General features: G+C 41.5%; 1 protein-coding gene across 15 annotated transcripts in view; it reads left to right on the plus strand.

Annotated features, from left to right (window-relative positions):
• PDE8B (phosphodiesterase 8B) overlaps nt 1-19,758 on the plus strand; it is a 273,316-nt gene that overhangs the window by 147,247 nt on the left and 106,311 nt on the right. For 9 of the 15 annotated variants that reach the window (XM_078004920.1, XM_078004916.1, XM_078004919.1 and 6 more), the window contains one exon: nt 8,043-8,102. In XM_078004920.1, the coding sequence (XP_077861046.1) occupies nt 8,076-8,102 (27 nt within the window). In that variant the 5' untranslated portion in view covers nt 8,043-8,075. The remainder of the gene's footprint in view (nt 1-8,042; nt 8,103-19,758) is intronic. The other 6 variants (XM_078004913.1, XM_078004915.1, XM_078004918.1 and 3 more) reach the window with 1 other exon arrangement.

Consider the following 19,758-nt stretch of genomic DNA (forward strand, 5'->3'; position numbering starts at 1 on the left):
TATATCAGTTTCTTCTAGTGATAGGTATTAACAGACTATGGATTCAGTTTTCTAAGTTTTTGTTACAAACAATACTGCTCTGAATATTTTTGTAAATGCCTCTTATATACCCTAGAGGTACACTCATACAGGAGGCTGAATTGTAGGATATATACTTCTTCATCTTCACTAGATATCCCAAAACTGTTTTTCAGAGTTGCTAAACCAATTTACATGCCCACCAACAATGTATAAGAGTTTCTGAGGGGCCACTTTCTTGCCTATTCTAGGTAATGTTTGACTTAATTCTGCCATTCTGTTGATAAAAATAGTTGGATGTAAGATAGCATCTCATTGTAATTTAAAATTGTTATCTTCCTGATTACTAATGACGATGAGCATCTATTCATACTTATATTTCCTCTCCTGTAAATTTCTTTTTCAAATCATTTCCCCAGCTTTGTTTTTGGCTGTCTTCTTACTGATGTTTAAGAAATTTTTGTTTTATGTCTGGTTACTAACTTTTTTTTTTTAATGTTTTAGATTTCATCTCTCAGGCTCTGGGCCTTTTTCTCTTTTATTACAGTGCTCTTTGCCTTTGTTTTTGTTTTTGGTGAATAGAAGCTATAATTTTAAAGTCAAAGTGATTAATCTTTTATCTCATGGTTGTATATTTTGATGAGCAGACATTTGTATGTTTATGTGATAAAACATCATGCTGCCAAATTAATGTACTATTCTAAATAATAGGGCATAAAACACAAAGTAGTGAAATATGTCACTGGCTGTATCTTGTAACTATGAGTAATCGTCCATTTATATTATATAACAAAAAAACTATAAAAGAAATTTTTGATTGATTTTGATTGTAAAGTAGGGATATTGTTTGGGAGGGATAATTCACCAAATGTAAAAGACTTTATCTTCCTCATGCCAAGATTATAATCTTGTGTTTTTCGTGGAGCTATCTGGAAAAAACCAGTGGAGGTGTCTGGAAATAAACACAGATACCTGTCAATGTCTGGGTTCAGTCATGATAGCTGAGTCTTGGGTGGGTGTTGTTACCTTCCACAAGGTAAATGTTCCATTGATGTTTGTTGAGTAAATGAATATGTAATAGAGTCTGCAGGAGGAGCCATTAAAGAAGCAGGAATTGAAGTCAGCAACAGACAAGTCTGCTCAAAACAAGACTAGTGGTTGTCAACCCTGGCTGCACCTAAGGAGATAAAAAATTGAAGATGCTTGGGCCCCATCCTTAGAGATTTTAGAGATTCCAATTCTCTTGGTGTCAAATAGGACCCAGGCATTGATATATTTTTAAAGTTCCCCAGGTACTTCTAATATGAAGCCCAGGTTGAGAACTTCTAGACCGGAGGATTGGAAGCAGGAAGGAGAAGGGAAACTCATGGGCTGCCCAGTGAGCTCTTGGACCCTGAAAGGTCCAGGGTGTCAGAGTTGCCAGGTGGTGCTGGAGGGCAGCCAGACCACAGCCAGGTAAGGTTGGAGGCTGGAGTGAGGGCAGCACCAGCCAGCAGGACCTACAACTGAGAGGGGACAGAAGGAAGAGAGTGTTCTGGGTGTGCTAAGCATGGTTGGCAGGGAAGAGAGGTTGGGATGGGCCAGAGTTTCCCAGCATAGAGCAGGGAGGCCCAGCCTCACCGTGGGGTCACCTAGAGACTGCAGGGCCCGTCCCTTTCTGACTGGAAGGCAGAGGACAGACAGGCACCCGTTCAAAAGACAAAAGGCAGACACAACCTTTGTTTACCCAGAGCTCAGAAGAATAAAGAACTAAGTTTTGCCTGAGAATGGAGGGTGGACAGGGCACATACTGAGATCATTAAATGCTATTTTTAAATCAGAGCCAACAGGGCAGCAGACAGAGTTGATGAAGAGCATTTAAAAGTGCCTATTTCTGTGCCCACAGCTGGTGTCTTTTCAGTGTAAAATGATCTTCACCATGGACCCGTCACAAAATGCGAGTCAAGCTTGCCCTAAGCTGTGTGTGTTTGTGTGTGTGTGTGTGAACACTCAGTACTGTAGATGGTGGGAAAGAAGGGATTCTAAAGGAGAAGTCATTGAAGTGGGGAAGATTCAGACCCTGAGTTTTGGAACTCAGACACTCCATCCCCACCTGGACACACACGCACATGCATATGCATGCGTACCCTTTTCCTTCTTAGTGCTGGGCCAGCCCTGTTAACAGACTACCAGGGCACAAGTAGGGATCGCCAGGCACTGCATCATCTATTTTGCAGAGTCTGAATGGAGTCCAGAAGCCACACCAGAAATATGAGTGCTGCAGAATTAATGCTTCCAATTTTGGAACATAATGGAAGAGCAGTGCACTGGGGGTTAGGAAGAATGAAGTCTCAGTCTTCACTCTGTTACTTAAAAGCTGTCTGATCTTTTCAGTTTAATTCAATTCCACAAAGCATTTGCTGAGCATCTTGTAGATGCTGGGGATAAAATTGTGAAAAAGGCAGAGACTATGTCCTCAAGAAACTCACAGTCTTGCCAAGGAGTGAGATATGTAAATGACTAACAAAATTAGTGCTATGAATACAGGAGTACTGAGGAGAGAAATCACTGGTTCTTCTTTGGGTGAAGCTAGACTTGAACCATTGTCAGAGGGCAAGGGCATTGGAGCAGGCCCTTGAAGTATGCGTAAGCTGCTGAGACAGAAAAGGGCTTTCCAGGTCAACTGCTTTCCTTCCTGAATCCTTAGCTTCCCTCTTGTCTGAGGAAGGCTCTAAAACTCGATGCCAAGTTACTTACCAAGATTCCTGAAGCTGAAACTATTAAGAGCTGCAGCAGTCACCTCTAGAGAATGTGGTGGCATGACAGGTGAATTAACCAACCTGAACTACCTTGATTTCTCTCGCGAGTTTGTCCCTTCCATCTGCCTACCCTGCACCAGCTGGGTTGTATCTTGGAGTTCCCTTTCTATTGAAGTGAAGCCAAGCTGAGTTTTTTTCCTGCAATTTTTTTCTTGATCATTGCAGTGTATTTTCCCACTTGCTTTCGTTGCTGTAGTTCCTACTCATAGCAGTGTTTTTGTTTAGTTTTTGCGAAATCTCTGTTCTTGGTTGTTCAGAAAGTGGGCAAGCCAGTGTTTGATTTTCCCAAGTCACAGATCTGATTATGTTGATCCTTTGCTCAAACACCTGCAATGTGATTGGTGCTTAGAGATTAAAAAAGAGAGCTCGTTCCTGTGTCCTCTGAGGATCTGACCCCAGCCTTCCCAGCCGACCCTTTCACATACTGCAATCCAGCTCTCTGGAGACTTGTTTTCTCCCCCCCAGCACCTTTGCTTTCCTGCCTCCATGCCGGTGCCTGTGCTGTTCCCTATGCCTAGAATCTCTTTCCCCAACCCAGCCTCTTCGTCCCCCTTTTTCTCACCACCTGCCTGCCTTCATGAGGCCTTCCTTGATCTCCCCACCCCCCAAACCAGAAGTATTATCTCCTCTTTCTCAACTTCAGAGTGGGAGAGAAAATGTCTCTTAACCAGAATTCTATATTCAGCCAAATTTCAAGCAAAAGTGAGTGATAGATGTTTACAGAGCAACAAAGACTGAATGACTTTGCCACTTGTAGACTTTCTCTGAATGAAAAGATGCATTCCTAATTTTGCAGTCATGGACCCGTGTTGCCAGCTTGAGATAAACAATGGTATTTATACCATGGAAGTCAGCAAATGCTACAAAATAGTACTCGTTTTTTATTTTTTATTTTTTCCATGTGAAAGTGGATTGGTGACCCTGCTTCCATGTATATAGGTGTGTATGTTACCATTCACACACATGTACACACAAATATTTGACACACTACGAATGTTGTACAGCACAGTTAAAACTACACTGTAGTTCAGCAGTCCTTCCTCATTAGGCTACTGGGGAAACCCATGTGGCTAGGAAGTGTGTTTCTCTTCACACTCTGGTCCCACCCTCTTCTCAGGTGTTGGAATTATGTTACCTATACCCCCACCCCTGCATTTGTTTCTCTGACACTGGCAAACTTGGTCACTTCCTGGAATCAGAGCTAATACACTAATTGAAGATTCTGTGCATCTGCAGTTGCTCAAAGTTCATTCTTTGAAGTAGAGAATCTTGGCGTGGCTACACAGATGTCGGTAAATGATCTCCTGTTTCTGTTCATAATTGCTGTTTGATAAATTGGTGAAATGCAGGCACTTAGATGCCTGTGTCAGAAGCAGAACTCTGCAAACTGCCATCTGTGAATATACCTGCTACGGGTGTTTTCTGCTGGTCACTACCTAGTGCCAGCCCTCAGAGTCAGCAAGAACAAGTTCCAGTGTTCTTTTGGGACAGTTGACCTCTTTGGGACACAGAAGCCAAGGCCAGATGACTTGGAGCACAGACCAAGAAGGAAAAGGCAAACAGACAGAAAGCAAAGTGTGGGTCAGGACTAGAGGAGCTGGTAAACTGAGGCACTCACACCGGTAGTGGAGGTAGAGTGACAGCACGTGGGAGGGAGCACAGTGAAGTGGGGCTGGGAGGAGAGAGGCAAGGAATGGTAGAGATGCGAGAGGCAGGGGTTTGGAGAAGGTCCCTAAGCATCAACTTTACAGCGCCTCTTCCCGGCTCTGCTGTCCTCCCACGAGCTCACAGCTCACCTTTCTGCTGGGCTGGGTCAGATGGGAGTTAGAATGCTGGATGGCAGGCAGAGAACTGTGGTGGCTATGATAGAAAGTTGTAGGGTCTTTCCTGCCTTTAGGAAAAAAAAAAATGATACATCTTCTAGCTTGAGAGTTGCTTTTAAAATTCCATGCTGTGACTCCGTGGCCGTTGCCTATCTGCCACTAGGATTACAGGTGTGAATGTGCCTGGCACAATGCCTGGGTCAGAGGGACTTAAGGAATGTTCACGGTCATCAGATATTCTCCTGGCAGAGTCGAAAATCGCCTGCCCCTCCCCGCCAGCCTACTATATAAGGTTAGCTGTACCAACACTTCATGCACATATTGATTATTTAGAAAAGTATATAGGCAGCAGGGCACAATGGTGCACTCCTGTAATCCCAGCACTTCGGGAGGCCGAGGCGGGCAGATCACCTGAGGTCAGGAGTTTGAAACCACCCTGGCCAACATGGCGAAACCCCATCTTTACGAAAAATACAAAAATTAGCTGGAAGTGTTGGTGGGCACCTGTAATCCCAGCTACTCAGGAGGCTGAGGCAGGAGAATCGCCTGAACCCAGGAGGCGGAGGTTGCAGTGAGCCGAGAAGGTGCCATTGCGCTCCAGCCTGGGTGACAGAGTAAAACTCTGTCCAAAAAAAAAAAAAAAGCAAAAGAAAAAAAGTAAAGGAAAGAAAGAAAGGAGAGAGAGAGAGAGAGAGAGAGAGAGAGAGAGAAAGGAAGGAAGGGAGGGAGGGAAGGAGGGAGGGAGGGAGGGAGGGAGACAGGCAATGTATTGGTTAGGGGTGAATTATTATTTTTTGTACAGCCTGTGCCCTTCTTGCAGGGAGTCCTTCCCTATCTCTTGGCCTTCTAATGTGAGTCACTTTTTATTTTATTCCTTTTAAACTTTTATTTATGATTTCATTCATTACTTTCTTTTCTGCCACTGGATGACTCCTTTAGGAGCCTAATTTTGCTGGCGAAATCATTCACAGGTGGGCTTGTTGGAGGGCCTTCTGTGTGTGGTGGAGGCAGTGAACTCAAGAGAGATCACAGGGCAAGTGAAAAGATGAAAAGATACCCTGGCTTATCAAATGTATCTTAGCGTACTAAATTGGTTTCACTTTTTTTTTTTTTCTGGAGTCTCGCTGTGCTGCCCAGGCTGAAGTACAGTGGTGTGATCTCGGCTCATTGTAGCCTCCACCTCCCGAGTTCAAGCCATTCTCTTGCCTCAGCCTCCCGAGTAGCTGGAATTACAGGTGCCCACTGCCATGCCTGGCTAATTTTTGTATTTTGAGTAGAGACGGGGTTTCACCATGTTGGCCAGGCTGGTCTCAAACTGGCCTCAAGGGATCCACCTGCCTTGGCCTCCCAAAGTGCTGGGATTATGGGCATGAGCCACCACGCCCGGCTGGTTTCCCTTTTTAATCATTAACTTTTTTTTTTTTTTTTTTGGAGATGGAGTTTCGCTCTTATTGCCCAGGCTGGAGTGCAATGCCGTGATCTTGGCTCACCACAACCTCTGCCTCCCAGGTTCAAGTGATTCTCCTGCCTCAGCCTCCCAAGTAGCTGGGATTACAGGCGCCTGCTGTATTTTTAGTAGAGACTGGGTTTCACCATGTTGGCTAGGTTGGAATTGAACTCCTGACTTCAGGGTGATCTGCCTGCCTTGGCCTCCCAAAGTGCTGGGATTACATTAGTTTTTTAATCTGGGTTCTGGCAGTTGTGCTGCTTTGGAAGGAGGGTATTTATTTCAATAGCAAAAACTGGCTTGGGAGTGGAGCTGGGCGAAGGGCTGGCAGCCCAGCGACGCAGGATGCCCTGGGGCTGGCCCTCTTCTAGTGAAGTTGCTCTTGGGGCTGTGCACGTAGGCTACTGGTGTCAGCACCCACACCTTCCAGGATACTGACTGACTTAGACAAAAGAAGAGTAAGAGAAGTCGACACTCAACATGAGCCTGTCACTTTGACCTGAACACAGCAGTGAAACACTGAAGGAACTTGTCCACAGGCTCAGGGACTCAAAGCCTCCAGTTGGTTTTCATTGTGCCAGGCCTGCTGAGTGGACCCATGGTTGAGGAGGCTGTCTCCCCCAAGGGGAGCAGGACAGGCAGCCTTGCCCTCCTGAGAACCCTCCATGGAGGGCCAGGAGCCTATGAGCAGTCATTAGAGGGCTCTTTGAGTTTTCTGCTGGCTGGTTTGGTGAGAGGCCCAAGCACCCTGCATCAGTTCTTTACACTGCCGTGTTGGGGTGGGGTGAGAGAATCAGCCCTACAGAGGAAAGGAAGACTGACTGGTGCTTTGGAGAGTGTTCATAGCGCCAGCACCAAGAGTTAAACTTGGGGAAAGAGGAAGAAAGGAGAAAGGGAAATTATTGTAGTCTTGTGAAGTATAATGTAAAGAAAGTTTGCTTTTCTTGTTTGTTTTTTGTAATTGAAAAGCCTCCCATGGCCCTTGGGTCACTGCAGGTGTCTCTGGTTGTGTACATGCTGCTGCGAGCTGAAGGCACTTCTTCAGACTGACACGGGGCCAGTACAGAGGGTGGCATGCAGGATAAGCTCCCAATAGTGGCAAATGACCGCAGTCTCTTAGAGAAAAACAAAATTGGATCCATGGAGGTGAGGTCAAGACCGTCAACCAAATTAGTCTAGAGAACAGTCATTTTTAGAAATCCCAGTAAAGTAATTAAAAATAAAGACAAATATTTGCTTTATGCTTGCTTCCATCTAACCGCTCGCCAAAGGCAGCCAGATGGTGTTGGCCAGTGAACACCGAAGAGCCCTATGCTCACTCCTGGAGTCATGGGGCAGAGACAAGCCTCTTGTGGTCATCATGGTGTGGTATTGCTCAGTTTATTTGTGGAAATACAACTGAGATGAATAATTTATCCATGGTAAATGTGAGTAAGACTAAGCTGTTTGCCCCTCATAGTAAAACATGAGGATAAGAAAAAAAGGATCTAAATATTGGAAAGGCTCTTAAACCATAGATGTGATTTAGCCTCGAGATTTGAGAGAAATTTTTATTCTCTTTTGAAATGTCAGAATAATAATGGTCTTAGCATGATGCCCAGCGCATAGTAGGTGCTCAGTAAATAATTATTGAATTGTTTCCTTCCATAAAATAGTACATGCTTATTATAAAAATACAGGCACTTCTAGTAAAAATAACTCAAAGTCCAACCACTTAGCATTTGGGGATGTATCCTCAAAGACATTTTCAATGCATATAAATGTATACTTTATTTTTTTATACAAAAACAGGGCTGTGCTATATACATCATGCTTTGTAACCCATCTCCAGTTCAGTAAGCCGGATTCTTCAATTTAGTGCACACAGTGGCATAATGCAATGCATTGCGTAAGGAAGGATGTATTCATTTGTGTAGTTTAAGACTTGACACTTCTCTTGTGCTGTCCTTTATTTAGCAGGTGTCTTCTGCGGAGGTGCGCATCGGGCCCATGAGACTGACGCAGGACCCTATTCAGGTACGCCTCTTTTACTCAGCCCCATAACTCAGATTGTTTTCTGTTTTTTGTTTTGTTTTGTTTTTGTTTTTTGCCATAGAGCCTCCTTCTGTTGCCCAGGTTGGAGTGTAGTGGCTCCATCTCAGCTCACTGCAACCTTTGCCTCCTGGGTTCAAGCGATTCTCCTACCTCAGCCACCCAAGTAGCTGGGATTACAGGCGTGCGCCACCATACCTGGCTAATGTTTGTATTTTTAATAGAGATGGGGTTTCACCATGTTGGCCAGGCTGGTCTCAAACTCCTGACCTCAGGTGACCTGCCTGCCTGGGCCTCCCACGCAGGTGTGAACCACTGTGCCCGGCCTGACTCAAATTGTTTTCTTGAAGACCTAAACATTTCCCCATTTTGAGTATAAATATAATGGATAGATTGCATGGTGGATTGTGAGAAAGAACAACTTTTACCCCAAAACTAGTCTGCTCCACATCCTGCTGCAGCCAGAAAGGGAAGAAGCAATGAAATGGTCAAGGGCTGGGCCTTGTCATGAGTCACAACTGGGTGGGAATCTTAGCTCTGCCGTTAATCAGCTGTGTGACCTTGCGTATATTGCTTCACTCCTCTTACCCAGTGTCCTGTCTGCAAAATGGAGATGATTATGCCTCAGGGAATTATAAGTTAAATGAGATAGCATAGGATGCCTAGAACTTTATCTGGCAGTTATCATTAATTGAAAAAGATGGTTGATAAATGATAGCTGTTGCTGTTGTGTGGGAATAGAAGATGATAAAATGCTCCCCTATATCTTCCATGTGACTTAAGCCAAGCAGCCTACTGGGCTCCGTAACACAGCAGGAACTGGTATCCAAGGATACAACGCCCAGCCACCTGTAGGATTGACTTCACTCTAATCATGGCAGCAACTGTGTCCTCCTTGCAGCCCTTCCAAGTTCCTGTGCCCCCTTGAGAGAAACATGTATGAAAAGGGAGTTTGTACCCTTTTAAATAATTTCTAAATCCTTATCTGCATATAAGCCATCCCATTAGGCCTAAATAAGTTAACTTCCTCCTTGTAAAAACTGTAGCTTATTAGCACCTGGAATCTTGTCCCATACTTGGGACAAGTCAAGATGCAGAAAAGATATAAACAAGTCAACCAACATATAGATGAAAGTGAAAAACCAAGCAAGGAAATGTGCTATTTGATTTATGAGCAAATGGAAAAAGAAAATAATGTTTTATAGTTGCTTGGTAAAAGAAATGCAAATCTAGGGAAAGGAGGAAAAAAAAGGAAGAGATTTAGCTTGGGAAAATTTGATGAAAACAAATTTAGGAACAGAGAGATAGAGAAAAATAAACACCAGCCACAACTATTTGTATAGAATATAAACAAATGGAAAATTTCAGTAATCATTCTGAGCCATGTCCTTTGTACTCCAATTTTGAATAAAGGCAATAACAAATAAAGGAGTTGATATCAAGGACTTATTCCCAAAGCAATTTCCAGAATACTGTTTGGGATTAGTATGGTTTTAGATCAATTTCATTTACCTTCATTTTTGTCCTATGCTACACTGGCAATGAATGCTCATAAGGATGTCTCATTCTTTTAAAAATGTAAGTTGTTAAATGTTAAAATATTTCGAATATTTATAAAGGTTCATGGGTGTACCAACACCCACTTCTGTCATATATTAATGGTATGTCTTATTTGTTTCAGAAACAGAAGGTTGTAGATCCTGTTTAAGCCCTTTATTTATCCCTTTGCTGCCCCTTTCTTTCCTCTCTGAAAGCAACCACTATGATAAATATTTGTATACTCACTCTTTGTATGTGTGTATCCATTCATAATATGTACACTTGTTATGAATTCTTTTTAGCTCTCTTTGAAAGGTGTTGTGCTGTAAGCATCATTCTTCATTCATCAGTTGGTGTCGTATCTAAAAATTCATTGCCTAATCTAAGATTGTAAACATTTACGTCTTTGTTTTCTTCTATGAGTTTTATAGTTTTAGATCTTACATTTAGCTCTATGATCCATTTTGGGTTAATTTTTGTTTATGGTGTGAGGTAGGGGGTCCAGCTTTATTTTTATCTAGTTGTCCTAGCAGCATTTGTTTAAAAATATTCTTCTTTCCCCTGTTGACTTGTCTTGGCATCTTTGTTAGAAATCAATCATAAATGTGAGGATTTACTTTTGGACTCTCAGTTCTATTCCATTGATTTATATGTCTGTCCTTATCTAGTACCACACTGTCTTGATTACTGTAACTTTGTAGTAAGTTTTGAAGTTGTGAAGTGTGACTCCTCCAACTTTAGTCTCATTTTTCAAGATTATTTTGGCTATCCGGGTCTCTTGCATGTTTGTATGAATTTTAGGACCATTTTGTCAATTTCAGTGGGGGCTTCGGAGAGCCAGCTGGGATTTTGATAGGGATTGCAATGAATCTATAGACCAATTTCAGGAGTATTACCATGTTAACAATTTTGTTTTCCAGTCTATGACCATGAAATATCTTTCTATTTCACAGGATCTTATATCTTGCAACCTTGCTGAACTCATGTATTAGTTTTTCGTGAATATAGAAATTCCTATAATCCTCAGGATTATATATTATAGGTTTAAATTCCTATAATCCTAAGGAAAGCCTAATGAATTCCCACAGAAATTCCTTAGGATTTTCTGTGTACAAGATCATGTCACAATCTAGATGCTTTTTTTTTTTCTTCTCTTGCCTAATTGCCCTGGCTAAAACCTCCAGAACAATGGTATGTTTAGCTTTTTTTTTTTTTTTTTTGAGACGGAGTCTGGCTCTCTCGCCCAGGCTGGAGTGCAGTGGCCGGATCGCAGCTCACTGCAAGCTCCGCCTGCCAGGTTCACGCCATTCTCCTGCCTCAGCCTCCCGAGTAGCTGGGACTACAGGCGCCCGCCACCTCGCCCGGCTAGTTTTTTGTATTTTTTTAGTAGAGACGGGGTTTCACCGTGTTAGCCAGGATGGTCTCGATCTCCTGACCTCGTGATCCACCCGTCTCGGCCTCCCAAAGTGCTGGGATTACAGGCTTGAGCCACCACGCCCGGCCTATGTTTAGCTTTTTAAGATACTTCTAGACCTTTTCCCAAAGTACCATTTTACACTCATACCAGTAATATGAGATTTCTGGTTACTCTAAATCCTTGAAAATATTTGATGTTGTGAGTCTTTTAAATTTTCGCTACTCTAGTGAATGAGTAGTATTATCTTATCGTGATTTAAATTTGCATTTCTCCATGACTAATGATGAGCACTTTTTTATTTGTTTATTAGCCATTCCTCTGTTTTCTTTTGTGAAGTGTTTTGTCAAGTCTTCTCCTCATTTTTTAATTGGGAAACTTACTGAGTTGTATGAGTTCTTTATATATTATTGTTATGACTCCTTTGTCAGATTTTGAGAACATTTTCTCCCAATCTGTGGCTCTTTTATTCGTTTTCATAACTCTGGCTTTTGAATAATTTTTCATTTTGAAAAAGTCTATCACTTTTTAAAAAAATGGTTGTTGCTTTCTGTGGTATAATTCTTTATTTACTCCCAGGTCTAGAAGATAATTTCCTGTTTTTCTCTAGAGACCTTATTGTTTTAACTTTTAATTTTAAATCTATAATCTATCTCAAGTTAATTTTTGTGTACAGTGTGATATGGGTGTCAAGGCTGATACCCCCACCCCACCATATTGATGTCTGGTTGCTTCCAGCTCTACTTATTACAAAGACTATTCTTCCCCATTGAATTGCTTTGATGCCTTTGCTACTGATTTTTTTAATATTTGTTGCAGCTTGTTTGGTGGCCAGGTATGTAGTCAGTTTTTAGATTAATACTCCACAAAAAGTGATAAAAAGATGTATTCTCTATTTGTTGGACAAAGGGTCCTATTTACATGAATTACTTCAACTTCATTAATCATGCTATTCAAACCATCTCTATTAATTTTTGACTTAAATTTTGTGACTGTGTGATCTGTCAGTTTCTAATTACAGTGGATTTGTTGAAAAATCATCAATATCTGTTAATATTTGCTGGTATTTTGAGTCTGTGTTGTTAGGTGTATCCAAGTTCTTGATTGTTGTATATTCTTGATGACTGTCCCTTTTATCATTTTGTAGTGTCCTTCTTTAACCTTTTCCCTTATATTCTGTTTTATCTATTTATAATATTGCCAGGCCTGCTACCTTTGGTTAACATTTTCCTAGTATATCTTTTTCTGTTTGTTGGTTTTTTTTTTCAGAAACAAAAGACTGCAGATACTTTATAACTTTATTTTGAGTAGCCTTTTTTAAGCAGTATGTTGGGGTTTTTTTCAATAAAAGTATGGGAGCTGGCCAGGCGCAGTGGCTCACACCTGTAATCCCAGCACTTTGGGAGGCCGAGGCGAGCGGATCACGAGGTCAGGAGATCCAGACCATCCTGGCTAACATGGTGAAACCCCGTCTCTACTAAAAATACAAAAAATTAGCTGGGCGTAGTGGTGGGCGCCTGTAGTCCCAGCTACTCGGGAGGCTGAGGCAGGAGAATGGTGTGAACCCGGAAGGCGAAGCTTGCAGTGAGCCGAGATTGCGCCACTGCACTCCAGCCTGGGTGACAGAGTGAGACTCCGCCTCAAAAAAAAAAAAAAAAAGGGAGCTAAAATCTGTTTCTATAATGTTTGTCTTTTAATAGGTGAGTTAAATCTGCTTACATTGAGTGTGAATACTGATACAGTTGTTTTATTTTGTGTTTTCTATTTATTAACCTTTTCCTTTTGTTTTCTTGTTTGTTGTTTCTGCTTATTAAGTTGGGTATGTTTTTGAAGCTACATTTTCTTTTCTCTAATATAGGTATACTGCTATTCTTTTAGTGATTACCCTGAAATTATTATTATTATTATTTTTGAGACAAAGTCTTGCTCTGTCACCCAGGCTGGAGTGCAGTGGCACGATCTCGGCTCACTGCAACCTCCGCCTCCCAGGTTCAAGCGATTCTTCTGCCTCAGCCTCCCAAGTAGCTGGGACTACAGGTGCATGCCACCCCGCCCAGCTAACTTTTTGTATTTTTAGTAGAGACAGCGTTTCATCATATTGGCCAGGCTGATCTTGAACTTTTGACCTCGTGATTCGCCCACCTTGGCCTCCCAAAGTGCTGGGATTACAGGGTGAGCCACCGTGCCCAGCCTGAAATTATTTTTAATATGCATGATTAGCAGTCAAATTTTATAACAAAATCTCGCCATACTGTCTTTCTGTTCTCTCAAACATGATACAGTCCTTTGCAGAATTTAAGTACCTCCTGACAGCTCCACCCTCCCACAACTGAAAAACACTTGTCTATAAATTTGAATTTATTATATGTGGCATATTAAAACATACAAAAATATTTTTGATATGTGCTCATAACCTATGAAACATAATAACAAATTGAATACCATAAACTCATAAGCCCGCCACCCAGTGCAAGACCTGGAACATTACAAGTGCTACTGTATACCCCATTGATTTCCCTCACATGAGTTTGGCTCCAAATAACAGCAAATGCAAGTGGTAAAGAGTCTCTCTTTGAGTGAGGGACACAATAATTAAGAGTTTCTTTTAAAAAAGATAATAAACTCAACTTAGAACCAAGGATGGCTTCACTATGGTCTCATTCAAACATAGAGTTTTGACTCAATGATTTATGCAGTAAGAATCTACTGAGTACTTCCTATGTTCGGGGCTCTATGCTAAGTGTTGCAGGGGAGAGAGACAAGGCACCATGTTCCCTGACCACAGAGAGAGGTCTGGAAGGTCAGTTTTATTGTCCATAACACACTAACTTTCAGTGCATTGATATCTAGTGTTTTTTTGCTTCTGCTACTAACATTGCAATTGACTTAGAAAAATCAAGCTATGTCCTAGTGCTTTTATTTTACTTTTTTTTCTCCTTTTTTTTTCTTCACTGCAGTGCCAAAAATATTAATTAGCTACATCAGCCAGAGCCCTTAGGGTTTGGCTTGATAAGAATATTTCAGGATATAGTTGCTTTTGAGGGTGCATTTCTGAGTTCATCAGGGGAAATTTACTCCCATGTCAGGAAATGTACTCCCATGGGGCTCCACACACCCCACACAGAGCTGGCAGGAGCACAGTTAGGAGTGGAATGGATTGGAAGTGCAGAGTGGTGCTGTGGAGCACGTCTCTCCTGGGTGAGTTGATGTGTGACCCACAGTGAAAGTCATATTTTCCAATCTTGGCTAGAAAATAAAAAGCAGAGGAAGTATTATGAGGCAGGAGATCCAAATCAACATGAGACTGTCTGAAAAATCAAGTGGCCTTTTCTTCATCCATACCTGGAACACATTTACTTCCCCAGTGTGCAGAATTTGTGTGTTTCTGCTTAGAGAGTCCTGTCCCCATTCCCCCTCACGCTGGGCTTTCCAACTGGACTTGGAAATGGATCCCCACAGCTGTGACCTAGCTTTTTCTTAGCAAGGTCACATCTCCTTTCAAAGCCTGGGCAAGATGGTGAAACCCCGTCTTTACTAAAAATACAAAAATTAGTCAGATGTGGTGGCTGCACCTGTAATCGCCGCTACTTTGGAGGCTGAGGCAGAGAATTGCTTGAACCTGGGAGGTGGAGGTTGCAGTGAGCCAAGATAGCACCACTGCACTCCAGCCTGGGCAACAGAGTGAGACTCCAACCCTAAAAAAAAAAACACAACAACAACAAAAACCACCTTATTCTTCCATGTTGTAGGGCGTAGGTTTTCTGGAACCATTATATTTGGGGATGTTATATACTGGAGATCACATGGCCTCATAGGGAGGTGACCTTCACACATTAAGTGAAATGACTGAGGGATGGAGACGTTCAGACTCAGTAACTTGCTGTGGCCAGCATTTCTCTTGCTGTCTGTCCTTACTGCTGCTACCAGGTTGCGTTTTCTACCTCATCCAGCCAGTTTCAAAGAACCACAGAGTTGCTAAGAATTTTCGTCTAATATTATAGGTAAAAAATATTTGTGGAGCTGAGAGACAGTAAGTTACTTAACATAGTGATTGCAAAGGCCCTGGGGTCAGGCCAGCCTCGGTTCACATCTTGCTGGCAGTGCAGCTGTGGACAAGTTTTTTAACCATCTAAGCCTCGGTTTCCATATCTATAAAATAGGAATAATTCCCACCTCCAAAGAGTTTCTGTAACTGGTTATTGAGTGAGACAGTATGTTTCTAGTACATTCAGTATAGTGGCTGGCCCTTAGAAAATTCTCATCAAACTATAGCTGTAATCAGCATCACTTTCCTAGGGACATTTAAGGAAAGTTCTCAGACCATTTTTTTTAAACTCAATTAACCCCTCCCCTGATCACATTGGCCACTTGTTTAGTATTATGCAGAAACAGCTTATGTGATCTATATATGTGGTCTGCTTTAGAAGCTCCCTGTTACCAGGTGTTTGCTTAAAGCCAGACTAAATATTCCAAAAACTGGATGTTTAATAGTAGACATTGACAATCCATTGAAGACACATAGATATACCCTCATTAAGAAATAACACTAGTAATAACACCTATATTGCCTTATTCAAGATGAGGAAAAGTTAGTTTTTGTTTTCATCTTTTTTTATAATTAGCCGTCACCGGATGAAGTAGTTTCATTCTAATTTAGCTGTCAAAGACAGATTATTGCTATCCTCCAAAAGATATGTTTCAGCTTTCTTTGAGGTATTTGTAGTTACTTTTGAAAAGCAGGTATCTCTTGCTTTGTGCAGTTCCAATGTGCACAGATTTCATGGTTTACTTAAATAACACCAGACTCCCAACAACATGTTTCAGATTGCGGTTACATCAGTGTTTTAACTGTGAATAAATGCATAAAGCATAAACTTTGCAGCTGGTTCTTCAGTCCACAAATCACTATGGAAATAACAAATGTGCAGCATCATCAGTAACCTATCGCTTTTTTTAACCATAACTTTTTTTAGCCAAAGACTCTGGTTGGTTTCTGCCTATCTGTTATTCAGCCTAAGTACAGACAGCAAAGCATGTAGTTGTGTTGCCTCCTATCTCTTCGTGATAAACCCACATGACATTATGCAAAAATAGATTGTCGAAAGAGGGAATGAGCTAACAAAGATGAAAGTGCAATGAAGAGATGAAAAATGATAATGCTGTGAGTGAAATTTGAATCAAATGTAAATGGACTTAGAGGAGAAATAGTTGACTGTGGAATGCCGACACTGTAGCTGGTAGAAGTTAGTGAATGTAAGTTCATCAACATAAATGAGGACAGTGGTGTGACAAAAAGGATGAAGAAGTCATAGAGGTAGTGAGGCCAGCAAAAAGCTTCACAGTAATTAAAGGAGCTCTGGGGATGTTGCATGATACTGAAAGCACAGAGGATAAAATGTCAGCAGCTGATCCAAAGTTAGGAGTATGATAATTTGCCAAGGCATAGAAAAGATGCTCACTTCATATCATAACTTATACAACTAGAAGAAGGTGGCAAGCACTGTCCAAACTACTCTTGATAATTTTTTAAATAAATAAAACATTTTAATTCTCAATGTTTCTAATATTTTAAATTACAATATATTAAATAAATTTTAGCTTTATATTTTTTTCATTTCCCTATATATTTATAACCAAGAATAAGAAAATTTTCAGTATGTTGACACAAATCTTTAAAGGTCACAAAACAATCATAATTTTTACCATTATTTATTAAGATAGCTTTACATGGTCATTTTTTTCATTTTTGTTTTTATAGAGTATAAAAATGCAGATTTCTTGCAGGCATATATTGTGTACTGGCTTTCAGTGTACCCATCACCTGAAAAGTGAAAAATGTACACACTCCGTAAGTTTTCAACCCTCGTGCATGGTCATTATTATAGTCTGATTCTGCCATGCAAGTGAGGATTGCCGATAGCTGTGTTCTGACTATGGACAGAACACAAGTTGGCTGAGCTCTGCTCCAGTAAGAGGTTTCCTCATTGTTCCAGGCTTCAGCCCAGATCAGTTCTGCATCTTCTCCTCTTTTGCTGTGTTTACAAGGGTACAGTGAGATTGATGTGACAAAACTACTTCCTTCTGCTTGTTCTCCTGTGCTTGGATTCTTGTCCATGCTTCGTTTATCTGTGGTCACCACTCATTGGTGCATTTATTATAATTATCTGCTTCCTTGACTGGAGCCCATGGGAAGAGACTGGCCTATGGCTATCTCTGTCATCTTTTTATTCCCAGTTCTTAACATCTTGCATAACAAGTCATCAATAAATATTCTTTGAATGAATGTTGAGCATATTATTTTGAGCAAGCACAAGGTCAGTTTACTGTTACTCTTTACAGATCAAGTTCAGTTATAACACCATTAGTAATGATTTTTCAAAAATATGTTTCGCAGAATCATTTATATGAGTTAATCATTTATTGACCTCAGCTAATAGTCAATAAATCTTAACAAACAGCCATGTCAGAGAAATGAGAAATACTGATACACAGAATATTAAAGCTGAAAAGGGATTACATTACTTAAGTTTTTGTTTTGTTTTTATTTTTCGATTGTAAGGATACCTTATACCAAAAAGTACATAAGTAAATAAGAAATGTATTAGAAGGATAGTGCAATTTTTTTTTCAGACTCCAAGAAAGAGTTGAAAAGGGTGGGTAGCTTGGGAAGGGTGTCCATGGGCCATCTCTGAGCCCTTTGACATCAGCAGTTTAACATTCTTCCATCAATATCTTTTTTTTTTTTTTTTGAAATGGAGTTTCTCTGTTATTGCCCAGGCTGGACTGCAATGGCACGATCTCAGCTCACTGCAACCTCCGCCTCCCAGATTCAAGCAATTCTGCTTCAGCCTCCTGAGTAGCTGGAATTACAGGCATGAACAACCATGCCTGGCCAATTTTGTATTTTTAGTAGAGACAGGGTTTCTCCATCTTGGTCAGGCTAGTCTGGAACTCCTGACCTCAGGTGATCCGCCCACCTCGGCCTCCCAAAGTGCTGGGATTACAGGCGTGATCCACCGCACCCAGCCAATATCTCTATTCTTAATGGGCCACAGGTCCCGGTTCCCAGCCTTTGTGTCTCTCTGTTCAAATTCTAAATTCCTGGAATCAGAATATCATTAGCCCAGCTATAGCCTGGGAGATGGGGACAAAAAGTCCAATTTGGGCTACTTGGATCTACTACTTTCCTGGAGAAGGTATTATTTTCAAGAGCTAGGCAGATATTTTTGAAAGGTGATTGCTATAGTGTTTTGCTCTAAGGTATATATTCTTTATTCCCATAAATTTTCACTTTGATTAGGAATTGAATAATTGAAAAGCAGTCTTTCTAATTTTTTTATAAATAGGAAAATATTTAAATATTAGCCAAAGAAATTCTCTCCTGAGTGCCTTACCATACCGAAATAAGAAGATCCTTTGGCCTTACCATACCTGAATAATAAGATCCGTGTCATGATACAGATCTTATTATTCAGGTATGGTAAGGCCAACAGATCTAGGAACAATTGGCATTGAAAAAATAGTTACAGTTCCCAGAGCAGGAGGCACAGTGTGCCACCAGGGCCACGCTGGGAAGCACCACAGTCAGTCAGGAGGCAGAGGGAGTGGGAGGAGATCGCACGCGAGAGCCTCCACTGTGGTTTTCATGGGAAGGCTTGGGTGAGGCAGGGTGAGCAGGGTTAGGCCAAGCTAGTCTGATTAATTTCAGAAAGGTCTGGGACATATTGGTGGTTCTAGTTGTTTGGTACCTGGCCCTAGGGTGATTAGGGTTGGGGAATTGTGGCCTGGAGGGTAAGAACCAGAGGTGGTGGTGGTTGGGGATGGGCTCTGGATTGGTTGATTTGCATATGAAGGGCATGCTCACAGGAGAATTGTGTGATATCTCTAGGGATTAGCAACCCTGAGAAGGGCGGTCCTTCCAGGGTCAGCAAAGCGCCAGAAGTCAAAGCATTGGAAACACAGAAAATAAAAATATACAATTAATACAGCTGTCCACCTTCAATCAGTTTTGTGAGTTTCCATGTGAAATCCAGTTTTGTAAGACCTTCAAATGGCCTAGAAGGCCTTATCATGGTCTAGCCCTCTGCTGTGAACTTGACCTGCTCCCACCCTTTTGTCCTCACACCCTCCCTTCGACCACCCTGGCTCCCTTGCAGTCCTTAGAACACACCAGGGGCTTATAGAACTCTGCCTGGAATGCTTTTCCTTCCAACATAAACTGGGCTTGCCTTTCTGTTCCCTTCAGGCATGTGCTCACACGTCACCTTCTCAGCGGGACCTATCCTAACTGCCTACTTCCTTCTGCTGCCGGCACCCACTGCTGACCCCCCCTACTCTGCTCTGCTGGGTTTCACGTAGCACCTGTCATTTATTACCATTCTGTATAATGTACTTACTTAATGGTCTATTTATTGTGTGTGCCTCTACCACTGTAATGCAGAGTCTTTATTTTGTTCATCAACATACCGTAAGCAGTTAAAAGCAGTGTTTCTGAAAATTAGTGATAGTTGTTGTAATGCCCAACAAGAGAATTGTTATTCTTACTGTATTAGTCAAAGGTTGAGGCATAATGGTGTCAAGGAAATATAGATTGTTGAGATTCTTGTTTAAAAATCCATAATTCAGCCAGACAGGTGAGAGACAAGAAGTTTTTCACCTTTTTTGACTTCTAGGTTTGGCATATTGAGT

The sequence above is a fragment of the Macaca mulatta genome, chromosome 6, assembly GCF_049350105.2.
Source record: "Macaca mulatta isolate MMU2019108-1 chromosome 6, T2T-MMU8v2.0, whole genome shotgun sequence".
NCBI lineage: Eukaryota > Metazoa > Chordata > Mammalia > Primates > Cercopithecidae > Macaca > Macaca mulatta.